Raw genomic sequence first — 27,242 nt, forward strand, 5'->3', positions numbered from 1 at the left:
TTTTGCAGTTTTAGGAAGCAATTATAATCTGTTTTGCCCCTATTAGGGTGAGCATATTTATCCCGGCTTTCCTTTTGACAAATATGCAATTAGTTCAATTTAGGGATTATTAAAATTACTCGAGAAACCCAAGGAAATCTGCATGACAAAATTAGACATTATAAGAGGCATCACTGAACTTCCTTTAGGGACAAAAGTTAAGTTGTGTCAAGAATGACCTGAAACTGTTAAAAACAAATGTCTTCCCACAAATAAGATAAGAGGTTAATCTAAAGGGATGTTTTGTCATAAATACAACAGGAACAGGACAAAAAGGAAGGCTGTAAGAACACAGAAGATCGTTCCATCTATTTCTTCTTTGAATCAGTGGTAGCGATTGCTGTTTCTGCACGGACTGAAAACTTTAACCAAATGACTTTTAACACGCATGTGAAACTGGCCTGTAAGTTCATATTGCATATTGAGTCACTTTCTTTTTTTCTTTCTGTTGAATGTTAAAATGGATATGCCATTGATTCCCTTCAGCTTGTTCTCTGTGTGAAATAAGCAATCATTTAAAAAGATTTTTAAGAAGTCTTATTTTGTACAGCTCATGCTAATGTGACTTCTGCTGCACTAGTTTGGTCTTAAAGCACGTGGTGCACATCAGGCCAGGGTGGAGATATAAAAAAACTGGATTTCATTCAGATTTGCTGAATTTATCTGGCCTTCTTTTGCCATCTTGTGTGAGGTGAACTAAAATCAAAGTGCACCCAAGTGCCAACTCTGTGAAATGTCATTTGAAAATAATGACATATTCTTACCATGTTTTTTGCACATCGTAGGTAATGGCTTTCAGAGTAATTGCCAAGATTTTACATTGATTCACTCTCATTTCAAGGATAATTCTACACCTATTTGACAATACAAAATTCAGCATTACTTGTTACACGTAATACATTTTCCAGTCACTTTTGAGATTTATAGAAGAAAGGAAATTGACCTTGACTCTGACAGAGTCCACTGTGAAGGCTGACGGAGAAACTTTTAAATGAAGGGAGTTTAATTTAAGATGTTTAAGATAACATTTTAGTAAAGGATTACCCACTTCTTTCCTTCTGTGTGACCAGACCTGATGCAACTGGATTGTCTGTAAATTAAAATAAATGTTTCAGTTTGTTCCTGAGTTTTCAGACAAAAGAGTATTCACTTCTGACCTGTAGTTCACCACAAATGGTTTGCCCCATTTCTTCCTATTTTCCATTTTACTATTGAAGATTTGTTTGTTTGTCCCAAGGGAGATTTGTCTTGGACAAAAAGCTGCCACATAAAAATACATATAATACAATACGTACATGGACAGACACAACCCTAGTCAAGAACAGTAGATAGATAGGAAGTTACAGTGGAAGCCTGACACATGCAATATTAGCTTTTTCAGAGTATTTTTTCACTATTGATTTAAATTATAACTTGTCACCTGGACTGTATAGGATGATGCTTTGTTTGTTATTGCACCTCAATGCTTGTGCACCATCTTCAATAGGTCATGCCAAATGCATCATTCTTGTACTGTAAGGGCATTATTTGTTATTGTATTATATTTTAAAGGTAGTGTATTATACAACCAAACACCCACCTTACTTGGATGCACATTACACACTGACTATTAACCCACTAACTGATACCATCCACTCACCCTGATGTGAGCTATCGTCATATTCACACATCTCCCTCTTAGTTTATTTTCTCAGTGACATTTATAAGCCCATTAACCTTGATAGTTTTCCTTTGCTGCTCCATAAACACAATTTGTGAGATGATGGTATTCTTAACAATTGATGGTGGAAGAATGCCACAATAGTTATGTGATTTCAAATCATGATTACAGCAGATAGAAGCAGCGGATGGTGATGATAGCACAAGTAACATAAGAAAATGTAAAATTTAGTAAGTAATTGTACTTTTTCGTTGCTTACAGCGTATGAAACAATTAAAGTAGGGCTGTAACAGTTAGTCAATTAACCGATTACTTGAACAACAGAAAACTAATTGTCAATAATTTTGATAGTTGGTAAATCGTCATTTTTCAAAGGAAAACGGAATTTGCTGCATTTCTTTTTTTTTATATTGTGAATTAAGCATATTTGGGTTTCAGATTGTTGTTTGGAGAAAATATTTTGAAGATGTCAATATGGGCCCTGGTAAATGGTGATGGGCACTTTTTTCTGACATTTTACAGAATAAACGATTAATAGAATAAATTGACAGTTTACTCGATAATAATAATAAGAAGAAGAATTCAGTGCAGAATAAATTAATTTTAAGCATGGAAAGCACCATTAATATTGTTATGTGCATATTTTCTGAATGTGTGACTGTCTGTGAACAGAGCATTCATGGAAAAAACTGCAACTGCAACTCCAGTTTACTGAGTGTAGTCATAATGCATCCTCACACCAGAGGCCAGGACAGCTCAGAAAACATGTTGAAGCTCGACAGAGCACCTGGAACATGTAACACTGAGGTGCTCCCTACAGTAATTCTGCAAACTGCACGTCTGCAGATGGATACAGTATATAGCTAGGCCTACAACATGTGATTGTTTTTTTAAGGAAAATGAATGCCATAATGACACAGCTCTGCTTCATAGCCTTTTTCAGAGATATCATGAGAGGAGGGAAAGCAGTTGTTTCTGTCGCTTTTTTCCGTTATATTGCTGCCCTCACACTCCTTATATGGGAAAGGAATTAGTTGCGCGAACAAGGGCGGAAACGCTGCGCGGTGACAGCTGGGTAAATTCACCGACATACAGGAAGAAAGAAAGACGAAGCCAGTCGAGTCTGCCCTGCAAGCCTGTACACTCCCACGGTGACATTAAGGACCAAATCACTGCTTGACCAGTTTAGCAGGTAAGCAGAATGCAGTTGTGGCGATGTGGTGGTTTTGTTGCGCATGTAACGGTTTGCTAGAGCGTAAAATTAAACGAAATAGACAACAGCGCGTCGCCGCTTCCTTCATACCGCTGCATCGAATCATTCAGAAATTATTTATTAAAATCGGTGTGATGCTAACACACCCGGCTAGCCGAGGTTGCTATGTGCTGTTAGCTGCGAATCTGATGGTTGTCCGCTAACTGACATAGCTATATATGAAAATGTTTTCAACCTTTCGTTAACTTCTTCTTTCTATGATAAGTGACGTCGGCTCGCTGAAATGTGGTAACTTCTTTTTTTTTCTGCAGAGGCAACATTAGCTTACACAAGGAGGGGTGTGTGAAAAAAAAATATCCAGGAAATGCCGAAACAAGACAGCACACACTCCGCAACAGGGAGGGGGAAGAAACAGACACCAATTAGGCTAACACGTACAACTGTAACTAGCTTAGCTTAATATCTTTATGAGTTTGTCAAACAGACTCCGTTTGTCAGGAGTTAGCTAGCTACGTTAGCCAGCTCTCTCGGGTGATGAGGGTGTTTTGACACATTTTGTAAGCCCCGCAGTCTGATCCTCATTGATAAAGCAATCGTCTACTAGAAGTAAGTGATTTGGGGAAACCTATGTTAACTCTGTTCAAACTCAAAGTTGCAAAATGTCCCGCTCCTCCTATTTAATCGATGACTGATTGTAGGTAACGGTTTGTCGGTTAGGGTAGACTAAACTTGACGGGACGCAGAATTCCGCACTACACCCACCGGCTCTGCTAGCTAGCTTTGGCCGAGCTAGCATCCTTGGCCGTGTGATTGAAACCCCAGTGATCGCATTAACATCAGCGGCTTTGAACTTGATTTGTTGGAGCCCTGAGCCCACCGAAGTAGGACTGGTTAGGACTTCTAGAGCTCTCCGCCATTGCTTTGGCCTACTTCCTTGCCACAAAAAAGAGATGTGTGTTTTAGTTTTATGCCATGCAAATAAACAAAAAGGCTACACACACTCCCTTCTTTATGTCTGGCACACAGGCTGAGACACCATCACATGGACCTAACCTACTTCACTGCCCCTGCATGCTGATGATGCTTTATGCAGAACATTTGTGCCATATAGGTCCACAAAAGTAGGTTTATGAATATAATTGTCAGGGTTTTACATATTGGAGGAAAACCAGCACGAGCTATACTATAAAATAAGTAATGTAAATGCATCTTTCTATTAGTCTCTTGATTGAAACGACATTGTCGTTATATACATTGAAATTGTTTTGGCCAGTTTTCAAAAGGCAACAAAAAGTGTGGCTTCATTTTTTTTTTTTAAAGGCTCAGTACTTTCCTACAACAGCTGGGCACTGTAATGTTTAGCAAACAACACTAAATAGGTGCATTTATCACAAACTTAACAGGACTTAATCAGCTGTGGATTTGGATACACAGACAATACTTGATAGTCGGATCAATCCATTGTTGGTTTTGGCCTTTTTATGAGATTTGTGGCACCTGGCTTATCCTATTAACTATAAGGGTCCAAGCTTATGCATATGTAACTCATTTTCTTAAATTCTTAGTTAAAAAGGCTGCCATAGACTCTTGTACCTCCACCTCTGACGTTGCGGTTAAGCCCCAGTTATGCATTTTTATAGTGCTTAAATCTAAGGAAAATCTTCTGAAAGGCATGATTCCCTGTATTGAGTCATTTCTATATCTCTCCCTCTCTGTCCCTGGGAAGTTCTTTTTTTGACAGTGGAGTTTCCTTGGTGGTCAGCACTTCAACGTATGTGGTCACTTTACTTTAGTGCACTTTAGGAAATGTTTTCCAGCATCTAAACTGATGTAGCAGAATCGGAAGAAGTTTGTTAGTGTCATTATAAACAGTTTGTCATCAGTTTAAAAAAAAGAAAAAAGTCTGCAGCTTAAACATTTAGGTGCTTGTTTTTACTCCCACCTTTAGGGGCCACTCCCTTCCTGCATTGCTGGTGAGTCATCTCTCAGCTGGGACCAGGAAGTGAAACTTTTGAACCTTGATATCTGCAGGTATATCTTAAAAGCTGCTGTGGCCCTGAATATTTAGGCATTTAGGTCAAGGATAGTAAGGGAGTGTGTCCTGCTATGATCTAATTTTATCTCCACGCCTTGTGGAGACATTCATTTACAACTTGTCTAAATGAGTGAGACGGAAAAGGGGAAGTTGAGGCATTTTGAAATGTGACTGGCACATTTGCTGTGAGAGTTGTACTTTGTTGGCGATCATAAGCGATTTGTTTTTAAATGTGACAAGGAACCTTTTACGACTGTTGCAACCTTTTGAGTGATAGTAATACAATGCTGCTGATACACTGCCCTTTTGATATGACTTCACTTAACAGCCTTAGGGCAGACATAAAAGTGCTTTAAATGCGGCGCCATTATACTGGTTGCAACAACATAATTAATATTGGCATCAGTCGAAGGTTTAGTCATATGATAGCTTAATGCTCGCCTAACAACCTGTCATAAATAAAACCATGGGGAAAACATTGCATCTCCTTAAGGTTTGAACTTAAATAAATGACTATCGTTCAAATGTTATTGATGCAAGTGCTAGTATAATACCTGAGATTTAGTAATGATACTCTTTATGTTTTAGGCTATAACTTCTAAGAAACTTTGTTTTTCTACAAGAACTTTCCCTAACAAAAAAAAAATAAATTATCAAAAATTGATTCAAATCTAGACCTATCTAATCCAACAATCTCAAAGCTCCTTTTCCTACTTTGAAAACCAGGAAAGTACCTTCAAATGTGCCTTTACCTTCATCTGTCGCAGCCAAAAATTTTCTCTGTCATTAGATATCTTGAGATTTAGTTCAGTCCCTGTGTATTGTAAGTGACACTGTAACAGCAGGTTTAAGTTGTGTGGACTCATTAGTGAGAGTGGTCTATGTACCTCTATTCACTGTCAGCCAGGTGTAAGTACCTGAGACTGGAGGCAGTCACACAGGTGAATGCAGTGTCTGGTTACAGTCGTCTTATGTAATGTTAGCTTTTTTTCATTAGGGGTGTGTGTGCGCTAGACTTGGATTAAAGTTGGTTAATCATGTACTTAAAGGGTTAAGTTAGGATAATCAGTTTGCATGTTGGCACCAAGCGGCAACCTCCGGTGCTGAAAAATGAAGTAGATGCCAAAACTTCAGTTTATCGAGTGGCCACTTGAAGCTGGCTCCAAAAGGAAGTGTATCCCCATAGACCCCCATGTTAAAATGCCCAACTTTACAGCAGAATAAAACATGTGTACAGCCTGGTTCGAAAATAGCCTGTGGGTGACATCACAGAGACTACGTCCATATTTTATACAGTGAGTCTATGGTTGGCACACATGCAATACAGTTTTATTTATCATAAGTGCCATTTTTTTGCTCTGTAAAACCCTTAGTTTAAACTTTAGCTGCTTGTTGTGAAACATACAAGCATCTGAAAATGGTAAATGACATAGCTTGGATAACAGGGCTGGTTTTCACGCTGCAGAGAGTCAGCAGTGACTTGTAGTGTACAATCTACATACCTTTTACTCAGCAAGTCCTGACCTGCTTCCCAGCACACCCATTTTTCTTCTTTTTTTCGTTAGTCGAGTAGAATTCAGTGACTCTAACTACGGGCCAAAAAAGGGCAAATACATTTTTTTTGGGTCTATTAATTAAAATTTTGGGGGACTTGGTGTGTGTGGGCCAGGTAATGTAGGATAATGACTTTCACTATAAACTGGTGTGCAAATTTAAGATCACTGTTTTAGATTGATGACCAAATACTTCACCATGTTTCTCTTTAAAAATGTAGCCTTTATGTGGGACAGCCTGGCATCTGATTGCAGGACACAATCAACCAAAGGAAAAAAACGTACCCAGGATCCAAAGCACTGCTGTTTTTCCTACCAAACTAGCTGATTTTTAATTGCAGTAATTGCCTTCACCTTGTGTCCCAGGAGTAATTCAGTCCCCAATTAGAAGACTGCTAGAACAGAAAGTACCACTGTGTCTTAATGATTATTTACTGGGACAACAACGAAGAGCTTTTTGAAGTGAAGAAGCTTGTGGACTTGCAGATAACGATAACAATGTTGCCGTTCCAAAAAAAAAAGTGATTTTGAAAGACCTTTGGCTGCTGTAAGGTGTGACCAGGAACCAGTAAAGTTTGTAGCTCATGCTTCATTTCTCCATTGTTTGCACCTTGCTTAATGGCTTTCTCAATCTCACAGGTATGGCTGAGTTGGCGAGTCTGGTGCAGCGGCTGGAGGTGGCGGTCGGTCGCCTGGAGTCCATGTCAGGCCCTGGAGGCAGTGGTGGAAATTCTGCTGGGGGAGGTAAATGATCAAGTATCATTTTTATACTGTATTATTACATGTATCATAAATAAGATGTCTGGTGAACATGTCTCTGAGTGAGATAGTCTACTTGAAGTATGCATTAATCAGATAAATCAAGTATTTACATGTAGATATCAAAGCTGATCCTAAATAGAGCTTTTGGGCTGGGCCTTTTCTTTCACAACTGTTAGTTAAGAAATCAGATAAACCTGTCCATGCAAATCTTGCATTAGTGCTGCTGCCACAGCCATTCAATACAAACAAACAAAGATAACAAATCCCTTAGCCCCTGACCTCCTAGCTTGCTTTAAAGGAACACGCCGACTTATTGGGAATTTAGCTTATTCACCGTAACCCCCAGAGTTAGACAAGTCGATACATACCCTTCTCATCTCCGTGCGTGCTGTAACGCTGTCTGACGTCTCCAGCGGCATCAGCCCATCACAGAACAGGCAGGTGAATGGTTCCAGTAATCCTACTGCTCGGATAAGTGACAAAATGCGCCAACATGTTCTTATTTACATGTTGTGATTTGTCAAAGTGCGGCTAAAACAACGTAACATGAGTACGCCTCTTCTAACCGTAAACAAACCGGAACTATATTCTCAGGCGGAAGAATATAGTACTGGCGGAGTGATATGCTCGCAGCAAGCCTGTCTGAGAATATAGTTCCCAGTTTGTTTTACGGATAGAAGATGGCTGTGTCTCATGTTACGTTGTTTTTTTGTACACGCCAGATTCTACTAAATCACAACATGTAAACAGGAACATGTTGGCGTTATTTTGTCACTTTTGTCACAATTCGGAGCAGTAGGCTAGTTGGAACCAGTCACCTGCAGGATCTGTGCTGGGCTAAGCTAATGCTGGAGCCGTCAGACAGCGTTACAGCACGCACGGAGATGAGAAGGGTATGTATCGACTTGTCTTACTCTGGGGGTTACGGTGAATAAGCTAAATTCCCAATATGTCGGCGTGTTCCTTTTTAAAGTGTAATGAGTTTGCATTTTCTTTTTTTCTTTTTTTTCAACAATGTAACGATAAAAATATTTGACTATCCTTCCTCATCGAGCAGTTACACAGGACCACTGCTACCGCTGCGCAGAAATAATTTGGTTTGGATGTCAACATTCTGTAAACTCCACCCACTCCTCTTATCTGCTGTGTTGACCAGTTGTTGTTGTTTTTAAAATATGTTGTTTCTATGTCGTGTTTTTGTTCTCTGTAGCTGTATCGGCGTACGTCGAGGCCTTTGATGTGATCGTCAGTGGTCCCGTGGCTCAGTACTTATCTCTTAGCCAGAAGATCGGGGGCGATGTCCAGAAACATGTAAGTTACAGTTAAGATGCAAAATAATAGAAAAATGTGACAGTTAAATACAGTCAGTTCTGTCATGTATTCACATCAAGTCATCTCACTCGGACAGGCCACCAAAATGATTAGTTAAGTCTGTGTTTTTAAATATTAACTACAAATCACACTTTATTTATTTATTTATTTTTATGGTATTTTTTTTTTTACAAAACTTGATGAGACTGAATCTGAATCTTGTTTGAGTGTATTGTGCTGGTCTGTCATTCGTTTTGTTTTGTTAGACATGCAAAGCATGCAAAAACAACAGGATGTCTGTTTCCATTTCTGTTCAGATATTTTAAACTAACTTTCCTCTCTCTTCCCTTTCAGGCAGACATGATGAAGCAGGCATTCTCCAGTCAGAGAATACTTCTCATAACAGCCTCTTCCTCCCAGAAGCCCTCTGATGTGAGTTAAACACACTTCGTAAATGCTTGGTTCCTTAATTGTCTAAGTAACTAAATGACATTGATTAATCAATTTCAGGAAGTTGAATAATTCATTATGCTAGCCTCTTTTCTTTTATCCCTGCAGCGCCTTCACTCTTTCACAGCCAGGTAGCTTTTACTTAGCATTGCGTCATTACTTAATAACAGTGGGGTTCTTGGTGTTTTTTTCAGTTAGAGTGGCGATCATGGCAACCAGATCAGCGGAGATGGCTTTGCTCAGAGTTTTTGCAGTCCCCTCGTTGTATCACCTTATCGTTGCATTTTTAACTAGCTGGCTAGTTATCCAGATTTGGTCAGAGACATGCCATGCTGAAAATTTGAAAGGAAAATTACTTTGTAATTTTAACTTTTTTTTTTTTTGTAACAAGATGTTTTCTTTAGTTGACAGAACAAGTCACCTGATTGAAGAAAGGGTTTCCTGAATCTAAAAATCAAAAACTTGAGCCTGCTAAAAATCTATCATGCGTGACATATTTGTAGTCTTGTTCAAGCTGTAAAACTTTTTGTCTTCCTTTTCAGGCAGTTTTGACGACTCTCCTGCAGCCGGTGTCCAAAGCGATCCAGCAGGTGCAGACGTTCCGCGAGCAGAACCGCAGCTCGCCGCAGTTCAACCACCTTTCTGCCGTGAGCGAGAGCGTGCCCGCCCTCGGATGGATCGCCATGGTGAGACCGGGGATGGGAGTGGTTAACGGGCAGAAAGGGGTGTGTGTGCGTGTGTGTGCGTGTGTGTGTGTGTTAAATGAGTGTATAATGGCCGGAAACAAGCCACTCTTTGATTCTGTCATCACTGTCTGCTGAGTGACAGTTTGTTGGCTGACACATGGCCACAGAAACAGAGCTTCACTGTTACAGTTTAGATGATTAACTCTTTGTTTGCTGTTGTTTTGTCCTTATGACTAATGCATCCGGTTTATAAATACACATAATAAGATGCATTCATTCTTTCTACACCTACTCCAAAATATCTTGAAGATTTCCTCACATTTGGCGTGTGAATATTACTTTTCCCACTTTCTTGCTTATACTGTAGTATGCAAATTTAAATGAATACTTCTACATTTTGGGACATACAAGTATCTACTTTCTTGCTAAAAATTAGATGAGAAGATTGATACCACTCATTTTTATATGCTAAATGTAAAGATGGAGCCAACAGCTGGTTATCTTAGCTTAAAGACTGCAAACAGGGAAACAACTATCCTGGCTCCCTCCAACAGTAAAACTGACCACCAGCACTTTTTTTAAAGCTCACTAATTAACATTCTACATCTTGTACGTTTTTAATTTGTACAAAAAAAGGGAAAGGCAAATGTTACTTTAACAGACACAGGCTAGCTTTTCCTCCCCTGCTTCCAGTCTTTATGCTAATCTAATCTAACTGTCCTTTTGGTGTAGCTTCATATTTAGCATACAGACTTCTGTACTTCTAATCTCTCCAAACTTCCACAAGAAAGCAAATTTCCCCAAATGCCGTTTTCTTTCATTTCCATACTCATCTAGGCAAGAAAGAAAATGATCATAGCATATTTCCCAAAATGTCAAACTTTAATTTAATCTCAGTTTAGACACAAATGCATTTGGGTTTACATTTTTCTTTGTGTCCCAGGCTCCTAAACCATGCCCCTATGTTAAAGAGATGCAGGATGCTGCCATGTTCTACACCAACCGTGTGCTCAAGGAATTCAAGGAAAAGTAAGTAAAGCTGCATTATTCTGCATTAAAGCTGTCCACACACTAATTTTAGATGTAACGCAACAGTCTAGTGGGCTTCCTTTTTTATGCATCATTTGTCTTTTAAAATATTGTAATGTCTAAAAACTAAAAGGGTCAGATAAGCTTTCATATGCAGCCAAGCAGCTTGCTCAACCCATCTGTCTTCCATCTTTCCTTCCTCCAGGGACTTTTTTTTTTTTTGAAGTTCACTTTTACTGAGTCAGCGCTGCCACACGACACACTGACACATGCTACTGCCAGACTTCCTGTATTTAGACCAAAGCTTTTGTGTTTTGGAGCAGAGTTACAGTCACATTAGAAGTTAATGAGACTAAAATCAGCCTGTTCATGCTGATCAGTTGCACAGAAACCTTTTTAATCAAATGCGTCAGTGAGTACTCTGCAGAGTTAAATGCTGTATTAAAAAAAATACTAGGCATGGGATCAAAACAGTTGCTGTTCAAATAGTGTGAGATCTGGGCTTAGTGGTTAATGTGGATTTACAACGTAGTAGTAAATGTCTGGTTTTGTTTCTGTTGTACGTCTCAAGCATTGTCTGTTTTCCTGTGAGACCCAGAGACCAGCAAAAAAAAAGAACAACAAATTGCTGGAGGGGGTTAAAAGAAACGTAAAGCTGAGATTTGAATGCCTGTTGTAATCTCTTCTCACAGGGACCAGACACATGTGGACTGGGTGAAGGCCTACCTCTCCATCTGGGCTGAGCTGCAAAACTACATCAAAGAGTACCACACCACCGGGCTGACCTGGAGCAAGAGTGTGAGTCCCATAGCAATAACACTTCTTCTAAAGAGCCAACGTACAAGTAAAAAAAGTTCTATGAATAAGACCATATTTATCAAGCGACTTACTCCCACTTACAGTAAAGTGTTAGAGTAACATTTTAAAAGCCGCTCTCAAGAGTTCAGATGAATAATCATATGTATATTCTTGGCAGAAAGAGCCAATTGGAGATGAGGACTTAGCCTACATCTGCCAGATAGTTCATTATATTATGTTTCTTACATTTTACTCTGTTCCTCAACTAGCAATTCAAATGTGAAACGTATGACAATCTCATATTTACAATCTACTATGTTTATAAATTTAGAAGAAATGAAAACAAAACTGAAGCTAGTAGATGAGCTACATCAGTGAAATTGGTGATTAAGTGATTGCAAGAATAAAGGTGTGTGTGTGTGTGTGTGTGTGTGTGTGTGTGTGTGTGTGTGTGTGTGTGTGTGTGTGTGTGTGTGTGTGTGTGTGTGTGTGTGTGTGTGTGTGTGTGTGTGTGTGTGTGTGTGTGTGTCCACTCGGTGACCAATAATATGTTGTATAATCACTCCCTGTACTGAAGACATCAGCAGTTAACAGCATACCTAATTTTCTGTCAATCTCAGGGTGCCGTTGCTTCGGCCTCTGCAGCTCCCCCCAGTGCTCCTGCTGGTGGATGTCCTCCTCCCCCTGGACCTCCTCCTCCCCCCATGGACTTGAGCGGATCCTCTGGTGGCGGTGGCGATTCTGGTGCTGACAATCGTAACGCTTTGTTCGCGGCCATCAACAAGGGATCGAACATCACCAGCGGTAGGTGACCATTCTCAGTGACCTGCATCGCAGGAGCTGAGCCAGAGACACGGTATGCTGTAGGACTTAGTAACGTTTCCCTCTTTCCTTGACCTCTCCAGGCCTGAAGCATGTGAGCGAAGACCAGAAGACCCACAAGAATCCTAACTTGAGGGGTACGGCTCCAGTGCGTTCCGGACCAAAACCTTTCGCCTCATCCAATCCCCGACCTGCTGCGTCGGCCACCCCGACCCGCAAGCTGCCCCCTGTGTTTGAGCTGGATGGGAAGAAGTGGAAAGTGGTAAGTTGTTGGTTCTTTCTCGCTAATTGATTACCTAGAGCGTTACAAATTGCAGCCTATCCAACTTGTTTTAACTTGTAGTTTGTTATCCCTGTAAAAGTAAAGACACTGAAAGGAGGAGTGGACCAGATTTACAAGGGTAGATGTGTTATTTTTATTTTTTTGTGGCTTTTGACTGGAACAATTTGTTTATTCTTTTTTTTTTTCTCTCTTCTTGCCCTCTGCAGGAGAACCAAGACGGAGCGCAAAACCTGGTGATCGACCGCACTGAGCTGAAACAAGTGGTTTATGCTTACAAGTGCAACAAGAGCACCCTGCAGATCAAGGGCAAAATCAACTCCATCACTATAGGTAAGGACAAAACTGTTGGATGTTTAGAAGTAGCTCAACTCACTGGTGAGAATCTTCTAAGCCAGATGTTTTAAATGCATGGCTTAGAAATCATAAATAAAAACAGACTCAACTTAAACCTTCAGAACTTGGCTGAGAATAATCACATTTTTAAGTTTTCTTCAGTATCAAAGTAATCCAGTCATAGCTGTCTGTACATATATGGTTAGATTGCAAACAGGAACTGCTAATGGCAAATTTGGCATATTTTTGTTAATCATAGTAATTAGAAAAAATGTAATCAAATATAAAGTTGCAGCCTACAGCTTATCCTCCAAAACCTATACCTTTTGACAAAAAGTCAGACAATAAGTGCAGTTGATTTGGATTAAATAATTACAATATTTAAAAGTTACACAGAATATGTTTTCGAAATACTTCTTTCTGGTTAGAAAGCCATCACATGGAAAGACTGCATTTTATTTCATTGACAATTATTGTAAACAGTATGGAGGAAATTGACTTAAGATTTATTTTAAGGCAATATGATAATGAAGTATTGGAAAAAAATGTACAGTTAATTTGTTCAAACAATTGCATCATCGGTCTTTAATTGGCCTTGTTTCTGTACAAGTATTGTGTTGCCCATTTCATCCCGGTCATTTAGCTAGAAAATACCCAAAATAACAAACAAAAAGGTAATACAATGTCAAAAAGGCCAGTGTGATGGAACATGTAGTATTTATTTTCCAAAGATCGTCTCTTGACAGTTAACAAGGCATGCGTACCTCTGACCTGTAAATGTGTTTGTTTCTCTCCATCAGACGGCTGTAGTAAAATGGGCCTGGTGTTTGATGATGTCGTGGGCATCGTAGAGATTATCAACTGTAAGGATGCCAAGATTCAGGTGTGTAATCAACATGCCATGTAAAACAAAATGCTGCTTTAAAGAGACTATAACAGACCCAAGGCTGATGCCTCTATAGCAAGTGAGCTATATAAATTGTATGCTTGCTTTGAGGCAATCGGCAGCCAAAAAGCAAAAACGGCAGAAGCAGTTTAATGGATGGGTGGGTGCACCTCTCACACCCATCTCCCTTTCTAAGCATGACCCTATAATGCAGAGAGTTACCATTGATGTTAGAATAACTGAAGGAAGGATGGGAGGCGCTTGTTATAAAATGACCAGTACAATTTATTAATAATACAAACCGAAAATGTGCAGCAATGCGCTCCACAGCTGTTGAAAACCGAAACAAAAAGCGAACTTGCCACGGTCAGGCAGAGGCCGATCTACAATGAGACAAGAACAACGTTGGTAAATGAAAAAGCAAGAACTAAATTACAAACAAAACCCAAGCACAAGATAAACACCCTCCTTTTTAGGAAAAAGGAGTAAAACTTATCAACACGTGCTCTGGTAAGCACAACCTGCTGCCAGCCAGCACAACAAAGGTATGGGAGAACAGGCAGGAAACGGCTAAAATAGAATAAGACATATATGAAATAAAAGGATAAAAGTTACAGTGCAGTGACACAGAGCTCAAGGACCACCTCATTGGATCCTTGACTTCCGGACAGGCAGACCCCAGGTTGCGAGGGTGGGCGGACTCACACCTCTTCCACCCTCCTCCTTGACACCGGAGCACCCCAATGTTGTTTTTGGAGTGCCCAGCTGTACTCATGTACACACACAACTGTGTAGCCACTTTCGACTCAAACACCACCATCAAGTTTGCTGACAACACAGCTGTGGTGGGCCTGATTTCAGGTATCTCCTCAAACACTGAGGAATTTCTACTCCTGCATCATTGAGTGTGTCCTGACGTGGAACATCACTTCCTGCTATGAAAACGGCACTGAACAGGACCGCAAGGCCCTGCAGAGAGTGATTTGTTCGGGCTGAACACACAATAGGTGGCGGTGACCTACTCTGCCTAAAGAATATTTACACCAGGCTTTACGAGAATAAGGCTAGGAGAATCATCAAAGATCCAAACCACCCGGGTGACAGCCTTATCTCCCTGTTGAGATCGGGTAGAAGGAAGCGGATACGCCAGGCCAGCACAGAGTCTTTGGAGGAGCGTCTACCCTCAGGCCAATAGGATCCTAAATGAGGACAATGCCAAAGACTGCCCCCACCCCCACATTCTGCTTTATGTTGAATCAAGCTGATGGGATTACATTTCTCTGGAATTGTACTTCTCTCAGCAGACTGCAGTGCAATGTTGATATTTGGATCCTGGCCACTAGCTTTGTTGCATTTTATATCGCACAATGATTTATGCTGTCCTGTCACTCTTGAGTTGTTTTTATTATTTTGCTGAACATTGATGCATTTTTCATAAACGCCCTGCATAAATGGATGGATGGACAGATATGAATGAGTCATGTAGTTACACACAGCAAGCTTAGTAGTTTGCTTTGTTTTAGGCCACAGAGCAGCTCCACTGTTATTACATATAGTCCTTTTGCTCAAAGAAATCTTGATAGTAGTTCAGTGCAGATACATGAAGATACAGCAGAAATAAATCTGACTTTTCTTAGCAACATGCTGTTAATCAGTAGCAATTACATGTATTTTGTTGACTTTTTGTATCCAGGTCCTGGGTAAGGTCCCCACTATCTCCATCAACAAGACTGACGGTTGCCATGTCTACCTGAGCAAAGACTCTCTGAGCTGCGAGATTGTCAGCGCCAAAAGTTCAGAGATGAACATCCTGGTACCCAACAAAGACGGAGAGTTTGTGAGTATCCTTTCAGGCGGGAAATTGGAAAATTTGTTCAAAGGCTGAGACTGGTGATAATCTTTTAGATGATCACATGATAATGCACAACTGAGTGACAAAAATGCCTCGCAGTCCAATGCTGATGCTGGGGCTTAGTAAATACTCACTAGAGAACCAAATCCACCCCTAAAAATAGTCCCCATCAAATGCATTATTTCCTCCTGTTTGACCAACATTTGCTGAAAACTACGGTGTCTAGTTGTTTTAGGAAATTAGCCTTTTCTTTTAAACCAATTCTATACATTTGTGGCCTGTTAATAAAGATTTTATGTCTTGAGTGGGAACGAAAGGGTTTTGGGCTGAGAGACACAAACCGGATCGGGAATTCCGAAAGTATTGGCATACGTTGTTGGTTTTGGTCTTTTCATGAGTTTTGTTAACATTAAGAAAAACGTAGAATCTTTCCAAAATAGTAATTTAAACCTGACTTTTCTCTCCTCTCAGACGGAGATGCCTGTTCCTGAGCAGTTCAAGACCGTCTGGGACGGAAACAAGCTCATTACCACAGCAACAGAGATCGCCGGATAGACGGCAGCATGTGAAACGGCGGCCCCTCCTCAACACCATCCCATTTTTTTTTTTTTTTTTTTGTGCAAATGCCTTCCTGACTGATCAACCACCCCACCAGCTAACTCTCACACTGTAGACTGAGATTTGGACCTTGTGTTATATCTTCCTTCCTTGTCAGCCAATCACAGCTTAAGCTGTTCCTTCCATCAGCCAATGAGAGGACTGCTCGCTTTTATCTGGAGCAAAATCCTCCAGCCAATCAGCAGGGAGCGGCTTGTCATTCAAATTGGTTTTCTCTGTAAGCCAGTGAGCACTTTTCAAAAAACATTCATGAGTTTTGCCAATAGCAGGGATGCTCTGTATGATATTTTGTATCTATCTGGATAATGCTAAGCAAAATTTAACACGTAGAATTTTAACTTGTGACCTGATAGGTTTCTGTTCCATTATATGCAATTCACTGGTGAAGCACTAGTCAAACAAAGAGGATAATGGCATCCGTATCACCTCCGCTGATGTTAATTATATCATTCATAGTGGATGATATTATGAAAAATAAAAAGTCAGCATTCTCAGAGCACACAAATAGGACTAAATGAAATGAAACTCCATCTAGATGATGTTGGAACAATTAAAATAGGAAAATTATCATTTCATGTGCTTTCCCTTAAACCCCACACATAGGACATTCCCGAGTAAAAAAACATTCCATATAAAGGAGGCATGTAAGAAAAAGTTTGCAATAAAGAGCACAAGAGATGTTGATATGAGGTGGAAGAGAGACTGAAGGATATAATCAGTTAAATGCTCCACCTCAGTCTCTTGATCTGCTGTAATCATCTGTATAGGTATTAATTACAGAATAGTCTTAAAATATTAGCCTGACCATTGGCATCTCTCCACTCGCTCATGTCTGCACTCTTTGGTTATCTTCAGCTCTTGAAGTTTTAAAGCTCTTTGCTGAATTTCCTTTATATTGTCTTCTTTTTACCTCTTTTTTTTTTTTTGGGTCCAAAAATCTGAATTCTGCTCATTAGTACTGGAGACATCATTAAAACATGTTGCAATAAAATGTCTGTTTGTCTTTATTGGATTAAACATGTATTTTGTACAGAGGCAGTTAAATGATTAATAAAAATTTTAAAAAAAATTGACCATCAGAACAACTCACTGTTAGTTATGAAGTATTAGACTTAAAACACAACGTAGCTACTAAAATTAACATCACAACATGCTACAAGTGATCAGTGCAAAAGGAATGAATTATGTGCTTTCTGCAACCCCTGCTCAGGTTATTAAGCTTTTACTTAACTTGCATTATATTGCTCTTAAAACAATAGTTTGATATTATATTTACTCTGGGATGCCTGGAAGTGTTTCAGTGTAAATAAGGCAGCAGGTTTGCATTGAACCACTCTCTGGTGAACTGCAGGTGGTCTCCCTTGGTTGCCAGAAAAGCCAGCTTGCCAGCTTTGTCCATCGCTGCCAGGCCCAGACGATCCTGCACGTGGACACACAAAATTCAGTTTCACATACTCTAAAGCTAACTGTCTAAAGGCAGTCGTTGGTAGGGTAGGATACTACACCACGATGTCTTAAAGATTGAGTTATCTTTTTAACTGTGAGAGTAAGGATGACACATACAACCAATTTGGCAATATGTAATATATTTACTATATTAAATCCCAAAATGACCAAAATATGTCATCAGATTTTAAGGAAACATGCTAAGTTGAAATACTATCTTTTCTGGCAACAATGCTAATGGCAGTATTTTCTCCTTTGAATTTCTCTTGTGTGACGGAATGTCTGTTTGTGTTTTGGCCTGTGTGTTGGTATCAACTGCCCATTTTGACAGTCGAGCCAGGTTGCCAGATATAGGCCTACCTGTAAAAACGCAAACCCAGCGCGCTACTGCCATGGAAGCAGCAAACAAACGGGATAAACGGAAATAGATTATACCTAGTCTCTGTTGCCGCCAGAAATTCCGAAGGATTTCACCAAAGAATTTCTGACCGGCTTTGATTTCACTCTTTTCGGCCGAATGTCCGTTACTTTCCGCTTTCTTTGTGTTGGAATTTTAAACTCCGGTGGATTTCTGAGGACTATGGTTAACTGCTCCTCAGATCTCTGCAGGGTAAATCCAGACAGCTAGCTAGACTATCTGTCCAATCTGAGTTTTCCGTTGCACGACTAAAACTACTTTTGAACGTACACACGTTCCACCAAAACGAGTTTCTTCCTGGGGCTATTTTGCAGCGGTGCAGGATGCTTAGCGCCGCCCATGGCGATTGTGATTGAGACAATTGAGACACAGCCAGTAAAGTGATCCCGACTGGTCCTGGCTAACACTGCCATGCTAACTGCTAACGGGAGAACCAGGCAAGCGGGCTGCGGCTGTTTACAACCACCTTGACAGACCTAAACCGCAAGTTTGACTTCCTCATTATAGAAACATGCAATTTAACTTCGGCAAATCAACTGTGTAGCCTGTTCAGCGACCGTAGCCAACCAACGGTGAGTAATTTTAAAAGGTCCCATGGCATGAAAATTTCACTTTATGAGGTTTTTTAACATTAATATGCATTCCCCCAGCCTGTCTATGGTCCCCCAGTGGCTAGAAATGGTGATAGGTGTAAACCGAGCCCTGGATATCCTGCTCTGCCTTTGAGAAAATGAAAGCTCAGATGAGCCGTTTTGGAATCTGCTTGTTATGAGGTCATAAGGAGCAAGGTTACCTCCCCTTTCTCTGCTTTGCCCGCCCAGAGAGTTTGGCCCACCCATGAGAGAGAGACATCATGGCTTTCAAACGAGAAAAGTGGCAGTTGGTCAAGACCACACCCCCACCCTCCACCTTGCCACTCCCACTCTCCTCATCAATAGCTACAGACACAAAAATGGCACATACTAAGGAAAGCTCATTGTGGGACTGGCTCTAGTGGCTGTAGTTCTGCACCAAGGCTGAATTTCAGGAAAGAGACTTCAGATACAGTATTAGGGGACCACTATGGTCTATATAAAAGAGACTTCAGATACAGTATTAGAGGACCACTAAGGTCTATATAAAAGAGACTTCAGATACAGTATTAGGGGACCACTAAGGTCTATATAAAAGAGACTTCAGATACAGTATTAGAGGACCACTAAGGTCTATATAAAAGAGACTTCAGATACAGTATTAGGGGACCACTAAGGTCTATATAAAAGAGACTTCAGATACAGTATTAGGGGACCACTAAGGTCTATATAAAAGCATCCAAAGAGCACCATGTCATGGGACCTTTAAGTCAAGAAAGCGTGTCTGTCAGTCGGGTAATGTCAGAGAGGACCGTGAGTTTGCGCTGCGTTTAGCGATTGTTACTGAAATTTTAAGCCGAGAAAGTATGTCTGTCAGTCGGGTGGAGGAGAGGACGGCAATGTTGTGGTGTTTTTAGCGGTTCTTGCCGTAATTTTAAACCAAGTGTGTCTGTCAGTCGGGTGGAGAGGACGGCGAGGTAGTATGTGTTTTAATGGACATATTACAATAGTTTTTTTTTTAGGCGTGAAAGGACCTCCAAACCAACACAATTTAAGACCATTTTCTATCTAAATCCAAGACAATTTCTAAACTCTACAGTTCCATTTAGGGACCTTGTCTACGGACTCTACAATAAAGACACAAAATAGCAGAGCCACAAGAGACATTATACAACAGTTTTTACAAGCTGCTCCTGTGAAGAGAAAACTGAACCTTGTGTAAAATAGGTGGTTTAACTGTGGCTAAGACTGATGGGAGCTGTACACTCATAAAAATAACAGTTTTATCTTGTTCTAATAGGACTGCCCGCAAAGTAGAAGGTACCCATTTTACTTATAGTAATAAATGTTGGTTCCAGACCTATGAGACACACTGTTCAGCAATTCAAATACAATTAATGAATGGATAAAGAGAAAAGAATATGGACAGAAAGCCCTGGTATCATGCTTCAGATTTTCTGGTTAAACAAACAATCCTCACACTATCAATTGTATTTCCTCATGAGACAATAAACACAGTTTCTGTACCTCTTTGTAAAGAACGCTGTCCTGTAGAGTTTCAGTCTCTTTGGCCTGGCCCATTTTCAGGAAGCCGAACCACTACAGCAAAAATCAGGACAAGGCGGTTTGTGATGCGGCTTTATTATATTCAATGAAAAAGATAAATATTCTATAGAGTGTGTGTTCATTACCTCTGTATCAACAGGATCAACTACAGTGTCCTGCAGGAACTTCACCATGACGAACTTCTCCAGCAACTGAAGATTTTTCTTATATGTCTCATTTACAGCCTTTGAAGCAAACAATAATTAGACAATACAAAACATATTGAGAAAGCCGATTATGGCCAACTGGATTCAAACTATAGAAATACAAATATGTGAATGAGCAGAAACTTTTAGTGTTTGTTCATCTTATAAAGCTATAATGTCTATATATAAAAATATATACAAAACTTAAGCCATAGTAGACAAAAAAAAACATTTTAATTTGACTAATAATTACATTGTTGTTTGGTAACAATGCAGTTACAAATTGTGTTAATCAATTAATAAATTCTGATAAAATTTTTAATAAATGAGTCATTCAAAGTGATTTTTCACAACCTGGCAACCCAAACATTTTTCTTATTAATGGCTTAGAACTGATCTGTGAAAAACTACTTTTTTAACCATTAAATATCTATCAGCTCTTTCTGAAGGGTGATTTATCATGTGAGATACAGTTAAAAGCCAGTAAGTGGACCTTAACATGTACTTATTTTGTCAAACTACTTATTTCAAGAACAGACTTATTATTTTACCACAATAACAAAAGCTTTCACACTGGTCTCCCAATGTCTGAACTAATTACACAGAATTTTGCATCAATGCAAGCTTTGCATTTGCCCTCAAATCCCAGGTCTGGTCTACAGCTGCATACTGACCCTCTCCTGATTGATGTCGGCCAGGAAGAGGCTGTGCTTCTTGTACAGGTCGTCATTAAAGGGGTCGTGCCAGTATTGGGCCTGCACCAGGCTGATAACCACAAACACAACGTCCAGTCAGTGCTACGGAACAACAGTCTGTACGGTGGTGACGATAGCCACACAATATCAAGGCTGCTAAACACATCAGCATCACTGAGAGATAAACAATCCTTAAACAACTTACTGTTTTTGAACCAGGTCGGTGTAAGCTCCGTTGTTCAGAGCTTTGCGTATCATGTCACAGATGTGGGAGCTCTCTCCGGGACACCTGGGAAGCCCGTACACTCCTGAGGATTGAAAAACACACAGTATCTTGTATCTTCAAAACAGTTTGTGATAATGATAATATTCACACAAATTCCATCTGCTGAGGAAGATCATAAAAAAATCTAATTTACCGGTATCTAAAAGAGGAAACGCATTTGGTCAGAGCTGCAAATACAAAAAGCAGTACAATAAAGTAATTTGAAAACTATCAACAACAGCATTACTAACAGATGAGAGCATCTGCTGCTGAACATAATACAAATCAGAGCTGACTCTAGAGAAACTGAGGGATATTACATGTATTATAGCAAGAATATGTACGAGGATGTAAATCTTTAATGGTCACAAATATAAAGTTTAATTTCTTTAAAAAAAAAAAATGGGCGAAATAATTTTCCTAAACAGCTGTGCATGTTACTTAAACAAGAGTAAAAAAAAATGCATTTGTAAGGGACTATTTTCAGATGCTGAATAATAAACATTTGGTTCTCTAGTGAGTTTTAACGGCAGCAGGAAGACGTATGTGGGATTAAAAATAAACTACAGTGCCCATGTTCATAGTAATGAAGGAACATGTCATCCATTGAAACAGTGTGGCTCAACGATGAGTTTGTAAGAGTAATAGAGCGTATGGCACAGAGGAATAAGATATAGCAGGCTTGGATGCAAAGAAAATACTTGTTGGTCAATCAATTCATTGTTGGTTTTGGTCTTTTTATGCGATTTATTAACGATAAGTAAAATATAGAATAACACCAGACTTATCCTTTAAGGATGTGCATGTGCTTCTTAGAGACTGTCTAATATACTGAAGTATAATAACAATAGTTTAGGGATTTTAGTATCACAAACTGAGTCTAGAATTGTGCATTTATTAACTCTGAATGATTAGTATAGAAAGTATAGAAAGGTGTTTCAGTGCTGCTTTGCCAAGGGAAGTGAGCTGAACTTGTGTTTTGGATTTTCATAATGATGTTACCTTGGTGCTGGCCCCCGACGGAAATCAGTGTTTTCATTGGTGGAGAGGGACAGCGCTGAGCCACAGCTCTCCTGTGAAAAGAGGAACCAGGAGGAATCAATGCAAGCTTCCTCATCCATGTCAGGAGACAAATAGTTTTTAACAAACAACATGCTCAAACAGAGCATGCAACCTGAGAATGAAGCTCAGAGTTGAAATCACACTATTCTCAAAGATATTTGTATTTTAAGTATTTCATTCACTCCAGGAGAATCGGGCAAGAAGGGAAACTACACAAACAGAATTTGTCCAATTTCTACCATATTCACATTTTTTTTAAAAAGCATACAGTGTCCAGAACAATAGTTACATACAGAAACTGTCCCCCCTGGGAGAAGCCCATAGCATTGTATCCTCCCTTCAACTTTGGGTCCTGAGCCAGCTGACCGCAAACCATGGACACCTGCTCATTCACATCCATGAAAAACCCATTTTCTGTGTCCTGCAGGAGGAGAAACATGAAAAGTTTAAAGCATGACAGGCAGATTAAAAAGAAGAAAACGAGCACCGTCCACGAGGAGAACAGCAGATAGATAAAGTCACGTTGTTACGATGGATCAAAGCTGAGTCATCCTGGTTTGCTATGATTATAAAGACTGAAAAATGACAGTGAGGTTGTAAAAGAGCTACTTTTCTGATGTAACTTGTGCCACTAGCACTGCAAATTTTACAGAATAGGAATCCTAACACATCATGTGGATGTATCAATCACACCTGCTGTATGCCTGTTTGGTTCACATATATTGTGTTTTGAGGAAAAGAGGACCTGTTTTTCTGTTGAAGGCACATAATTAATCAATGTACCTTGACACAAATTAAATAAAGTCTCAGTAGAATATGACTGATATTTTTGGTAAAGTTTAGAGTTACTGAACTTAAAGTAGCTACCTTTTTTTGCAAAAGAAACATTAAGGTACATAAATATAAAATTAGAGCTCTGCCATTTTACATTACAAAATAAATGTGCAGAACAGAAAAATCATAGAAAAAGTCAAAAGAAGAGTCCTATTAAAAGAAATGATTGCAATAATAAAAACTGGCTAAATTGGTGTTGTTGATGTTGTTGAAGCTGCGTCTGCATTTATGTGTTAAAAAGCATAACACAAATAAAAAGTGTGCAGATCATATTTTCTCTAGCACTTAATCATTTAGGAATCAACACACAACTAGAGACTAAGTTAAAGTGATGGTTCGGAGTAATTCACCCTAGGGTCCTTTGCACCATGACCTCGAGCCAAACACCCCCCCAGAAGCTTTTTTCACCTGGGTCGAACATTGGGAGAGTTAGAGTAGCGTTATCAGCTGAATAGATTAGCGCAGGGGCTAATGGACCCACGTTTGTATCTTGTAAGTTACCCCACTAATAATGCCCGAAATGGTACCAAACGTCTACAAGTAGTACAAACAGGTTATGCTCTCATAAAACGATGGATTGGAAAGTTTGTAAGTACACCAGAAGTTTATGAACACTTGCCTGCTCTCTTCTGCTCTCTGTTGCTGCTGCTGCTGCTACCTGCAGTTAGACGAGTGCTTAGGGCCGTCTACAAATTACTACACCGAAAAGAGTTACAACAAAAATATGTATTAATTTAATGATTAAATAAGGTAATGTCTCCAAACTTACCTCAATTATTACTTGTCTCCTGCTGGTTATACTACAGCACTTACTTTAAAAAAAAAGTTAAATAAAAAAATATTTTTGTTGCATCTCTTTTCGGTGTTGTAATTTGTAGACGGCCCTAAGCACTCGTCTTACAGCAGCAACAACAACAGCAGAGAGCAGAAGCCAGCAGGCAAGTGTTATTTACATAAACTTCTGGTGTACTTACAAACTTTCCAATCCGACGTTTTATGAGAGCATAACCTATTTGTACTACTTGTAGACGTTTGGTATCATTTCGGGCATTATTAGTGGGGTAACTTACGAGATACAAACGTGGGTCCATTAGCCCCTGCGCTAAGCTATTCAGCTGATAACGCTACTCTACGCTAACTCTCCCAATGTTCGACCCAGGTGAAAAAAGCTTCTGGGGGGGGTGTTTGGCTCGAGGTCATGGTGCAAAGGACCCTAGGGTGAATTACTCCGAACCATCACTTTAAGAGTTTCCAGTTTTTAGTGTGGAATTACCTGAATGACGTTCTTTCCAATCATCAGCGAGAGCACGTAAATGCCAGAGATCTCCTCCTCAATCATCTTCTTTATCGCCCCCATGCTGAGCGGGTTACAACAGCTGTCGCCTGGTGGACGCGTAAACACACTTTAGTATCATTTAAACTATTTAGCTAAACCTGACTCAGTTTACAATGATAATAGTGTATGTTAAACCAACAAGTATTGTCTGTGTAGCCAAAACCTGATATATCTTATTCATCTCTGCCAAAGAGGGCCACTGATGTCCAAAAATACACTAAAAATATAAAATGAGCCACACTGTTGCACTGGATGACATGTTCTTTCATTACCATGACTGTGGGCACCATTGTTTAATTTGAGTCCAACATATATCTCGTTTCACTATAGTCACGAGAGCAACTAAGTATTACTCTGCCACTAAAACTAGTCCCTGAAAAAACGCAATATTTATTACTGTTTGAGTAATGTTTATATTGAGTAATTGTTTGTTTTGTCTTTTCATTGGATTTATTGACAGTTAAGAAAATGTATAGAGCAACGCCAGCCTTATTGTCTCCTTTTATCAAAGGATTACTTGCATAAACACTAGCTCTTTTTTCAGAAATATTCTGCCGTACATTAACATCCGTTAAACATATAAAACAGACAGCTGATCGGTGCAAATCACAATCTACTGCTGTTAAAACATGGAGAGGCTTCAGTGGAGCCACAACAGCTTATGTAACTTCACCTCAGAGGCACCTGAGCCATTGTTGTTAAAGAAGAAGAAAACATGTTTATGTTTTTTTTGTATTTCCCCAACCAGCATGCAATTAAAATGAGCAACTTTCCAGTTAGACGTGTAACTCTGAGGCTGCATACACACCACACCTCTCTAACATTACAGGTCTGGTAAGGTTTGTGTTTCAGTGTAAATACCCAAGTGCAGTGTATAGTGCAGAAAACTTGCTGTTGTTAACTTAACATCTTAAACCCCAATGACTTTTTGCAGTGGATCCATCATGCAAACTGTAGCTGTGAAGCCAGACTCATCTTTAGTAGAGATTCAAAACTTTCCAAGGATACTAAATATGTTAGTCCTTTTGTATTTGTACACTATTTCACTCCATTTAAACATCATGTAGCTTAAATAAAGAGCTGGATGAAGCTGATGCAGAATATATACTGTAAGTGAAACTGTCAGATACAGTTGAATAAGATTTTTTTTTCAATCTTAAAGCTATGTAACAGGAAATACAAAAGGGAGACCACATGAAGAGTTAAATAAATAATTCTAGGTACAATTATTCCTCAAAATCTTCAATCAGACAACTCAATAAATGGTTTCATCCTTTCAGTACAAGAATGGGCAGCACAGTGACTCACCCATCCCATGCCACAGCACCAGTGGTACGGTCTCATTGTTGGCGTTATAAACTGGGCTGCCAGCAACCAGCAGCAGTGGACCAGCCAGCAGCAAACACAGGAGGACTGCTGTCATCCTGGACCCTGAAACAAACACATAAGGGGTCCGTGTGCATTTTCATTTGAAAAATACATAATTATCTTTTCCCTTCTTCACTTTTTACTACTGCATTAAGACATAACTCTGCAAGACAACCAGAGCAGTGACAAATTAACTTAACCCCATACCTGCTTTTAATAACTAGGGCTTATGAGCCATTGTCTGCACTGCTCATTAAAATAACTAAAACATGTAATAAAATCCAATGTCACATTAAAAACACTTCCTCTATTGTTCAATGTAAACATTAATACAGATCGTTATGATTAAAATATCCTCTTAAACCTCTCCTTCCATCTCAGCACAGACTTATGTGTAACTTGTCTGCAATATTATTTTTTGCTGTTTTTAGTTGAATGCTTCATACTTTTCATTGAGCATTCACTTTAAAAAAAAATGATTTGTTGTGTAGCTGTTATATATGGCGTTATTGTCAAACTTCTCACTTATTTTTCTGTTTTTGTCTTAATTATATACATAAATATAAAGTTTAATGGAAAAATACAGTAAAAAATAGTAGGTGCTGCTGCTGTTACATCTAACAGTCTTGTGAAAAACAGAAACTAAGCTGACTGCATTTCCTGCTATCTACAACGCTTTCAATTTATTATAACTGCATAGAGAGTCTCAGATATATCAGGAAAACAACAAGACAGTGACTAGAAATAGTACCAAGATAAAGATACTTTCAATGAGTCAATGAATCCTGGGGGAAGTTAGCTCGAACTAAATACATATTTAAACATGCAGTAGCGCGTTTATGCAATGAGAAAGGTTAAAATCAACATAACATTTAAAAAAAGCATATAGTCTAAATCCAATAAGCCTAATTAATGTTCCAAAACAGCATAAATGTCCAAACACATTACTCACCGTTGATGTTCTTCCTGCTTCTGTTGTTGGACTGTTTGTCAAGTGACTATGTTTAGAGCAAACAGCCAATCAGATACAAGGGGCGTGGCTAACACTGAAGGGGGCGGAAATGTCTAACTTGTGACCTAGCTTCTTTTGTTTTCAGTAATCCTGTCCGATTAGTTTGAATTAATCAAATCTGTGCCGATATTATGGTTGTTTAACGTCTTGGTA

General features: G+C 39.4%; 2 protein-coding genes across 3 annotated transcripts; one reads left to right on the forward strand and one right to left on the reverse strand.

The window, feature by feature from the left end:
* The first annotated feature begins 2,749 nt into the window (after window positions 1–2,749).
* Window positions 2,750–17,321, forward strand: cap1 (CAP, adenylate cyclase-associated protein 1 (yeast)). 2 transcript variants are annotated; one of them, XM_039819998.1, is made up of 14 exons: window positions 2,776–2,891; window positions 4,861–4,943; window positions 7,140–7,244; window positions 8,473–8,573; window positions 8,928–9,005; window positions 9,566–9,709; window positions 10,653–10,738; window positions 11,431–11,536; window positions 12,157–12,340; window positions 12,442–12,620; window positions 12,848–12,971; window positions 13,775–13,857; window positions 15,554–15,697; window positions 16,184–17,321. In XM_039819998.1, the coding sequence occupies exons 3-14, from the start codon at window positions 7,142–7,144 to the stop codon at window positions 16,265–16,267; spliced, it is 1,416 nt and encodes a 471-aa protein (XP_039675932.1). In that variant the 5' UTR covers window positions 2,776–2,891; window positions 4,861–4,943; window positions 7,140–7,141; the 3' UTR covers window positions 16,268–17,321. The 2 variants fall into 2 exon arrangements, with proteins under 2 accessions (XP_039675931.1, XP_039675932.1); XM_039819997.1 differs by lacking the exon at window positions 4,861–4,943 and having other exon boundaries at window positions 2,750–2,891.
* ppt1 (palmitoyl-protein thioesterase 1 (ceroid-lipofuscinosis, neuronal 1, infantile)) lies at window positions 17,317–27,166 on the reverse strand. Its single transcript, XM_039820001.1, has 10 exons — window positions 27,030–27,166; window positions 26,018–26,140; window positions 24,647–24,756; window positions 22,833–22,960; window positions 22,480–22,550; window positions 21,418–21,520; window positions 21,192–21,282; window positions 20,458–20,556; window positions 20,294–20,365; window positions 17,317–17,750 (listed from the first exon to the last, which is right to left on the reverse strand). The coding sequence occupies exons 2-10, from the start codon at window positions 26,130–26,132 to the stop codon at window positions 17,628–17,630; spliced, it is 912 nt and encodes a 303-aa protein (XP_039675935.1). The 5' UTR covers window positions 26,133–26,140; window positions 27,030–27,166; the 3' UTR covers window positions 17,317–17,627.
* Window positions 27,167–27,242: the final 76 nt, after the last annotated feature.

The sequence above is a fragment of the Perca fluviatilis genome, chromosome 13 (assembly GCF_010015445.1).
Source record: "Perca fluviatilis chromosome 13, GENO_Pfluv_1.0, whole genome shotgun sequence".
In the NCBI taxonomy this organism is placed as follows: Eukaryota; Metazoa; Chordata; class Actinopteri; order Perciformes; family Percidae; genus Perca; species Perca fluviatilis.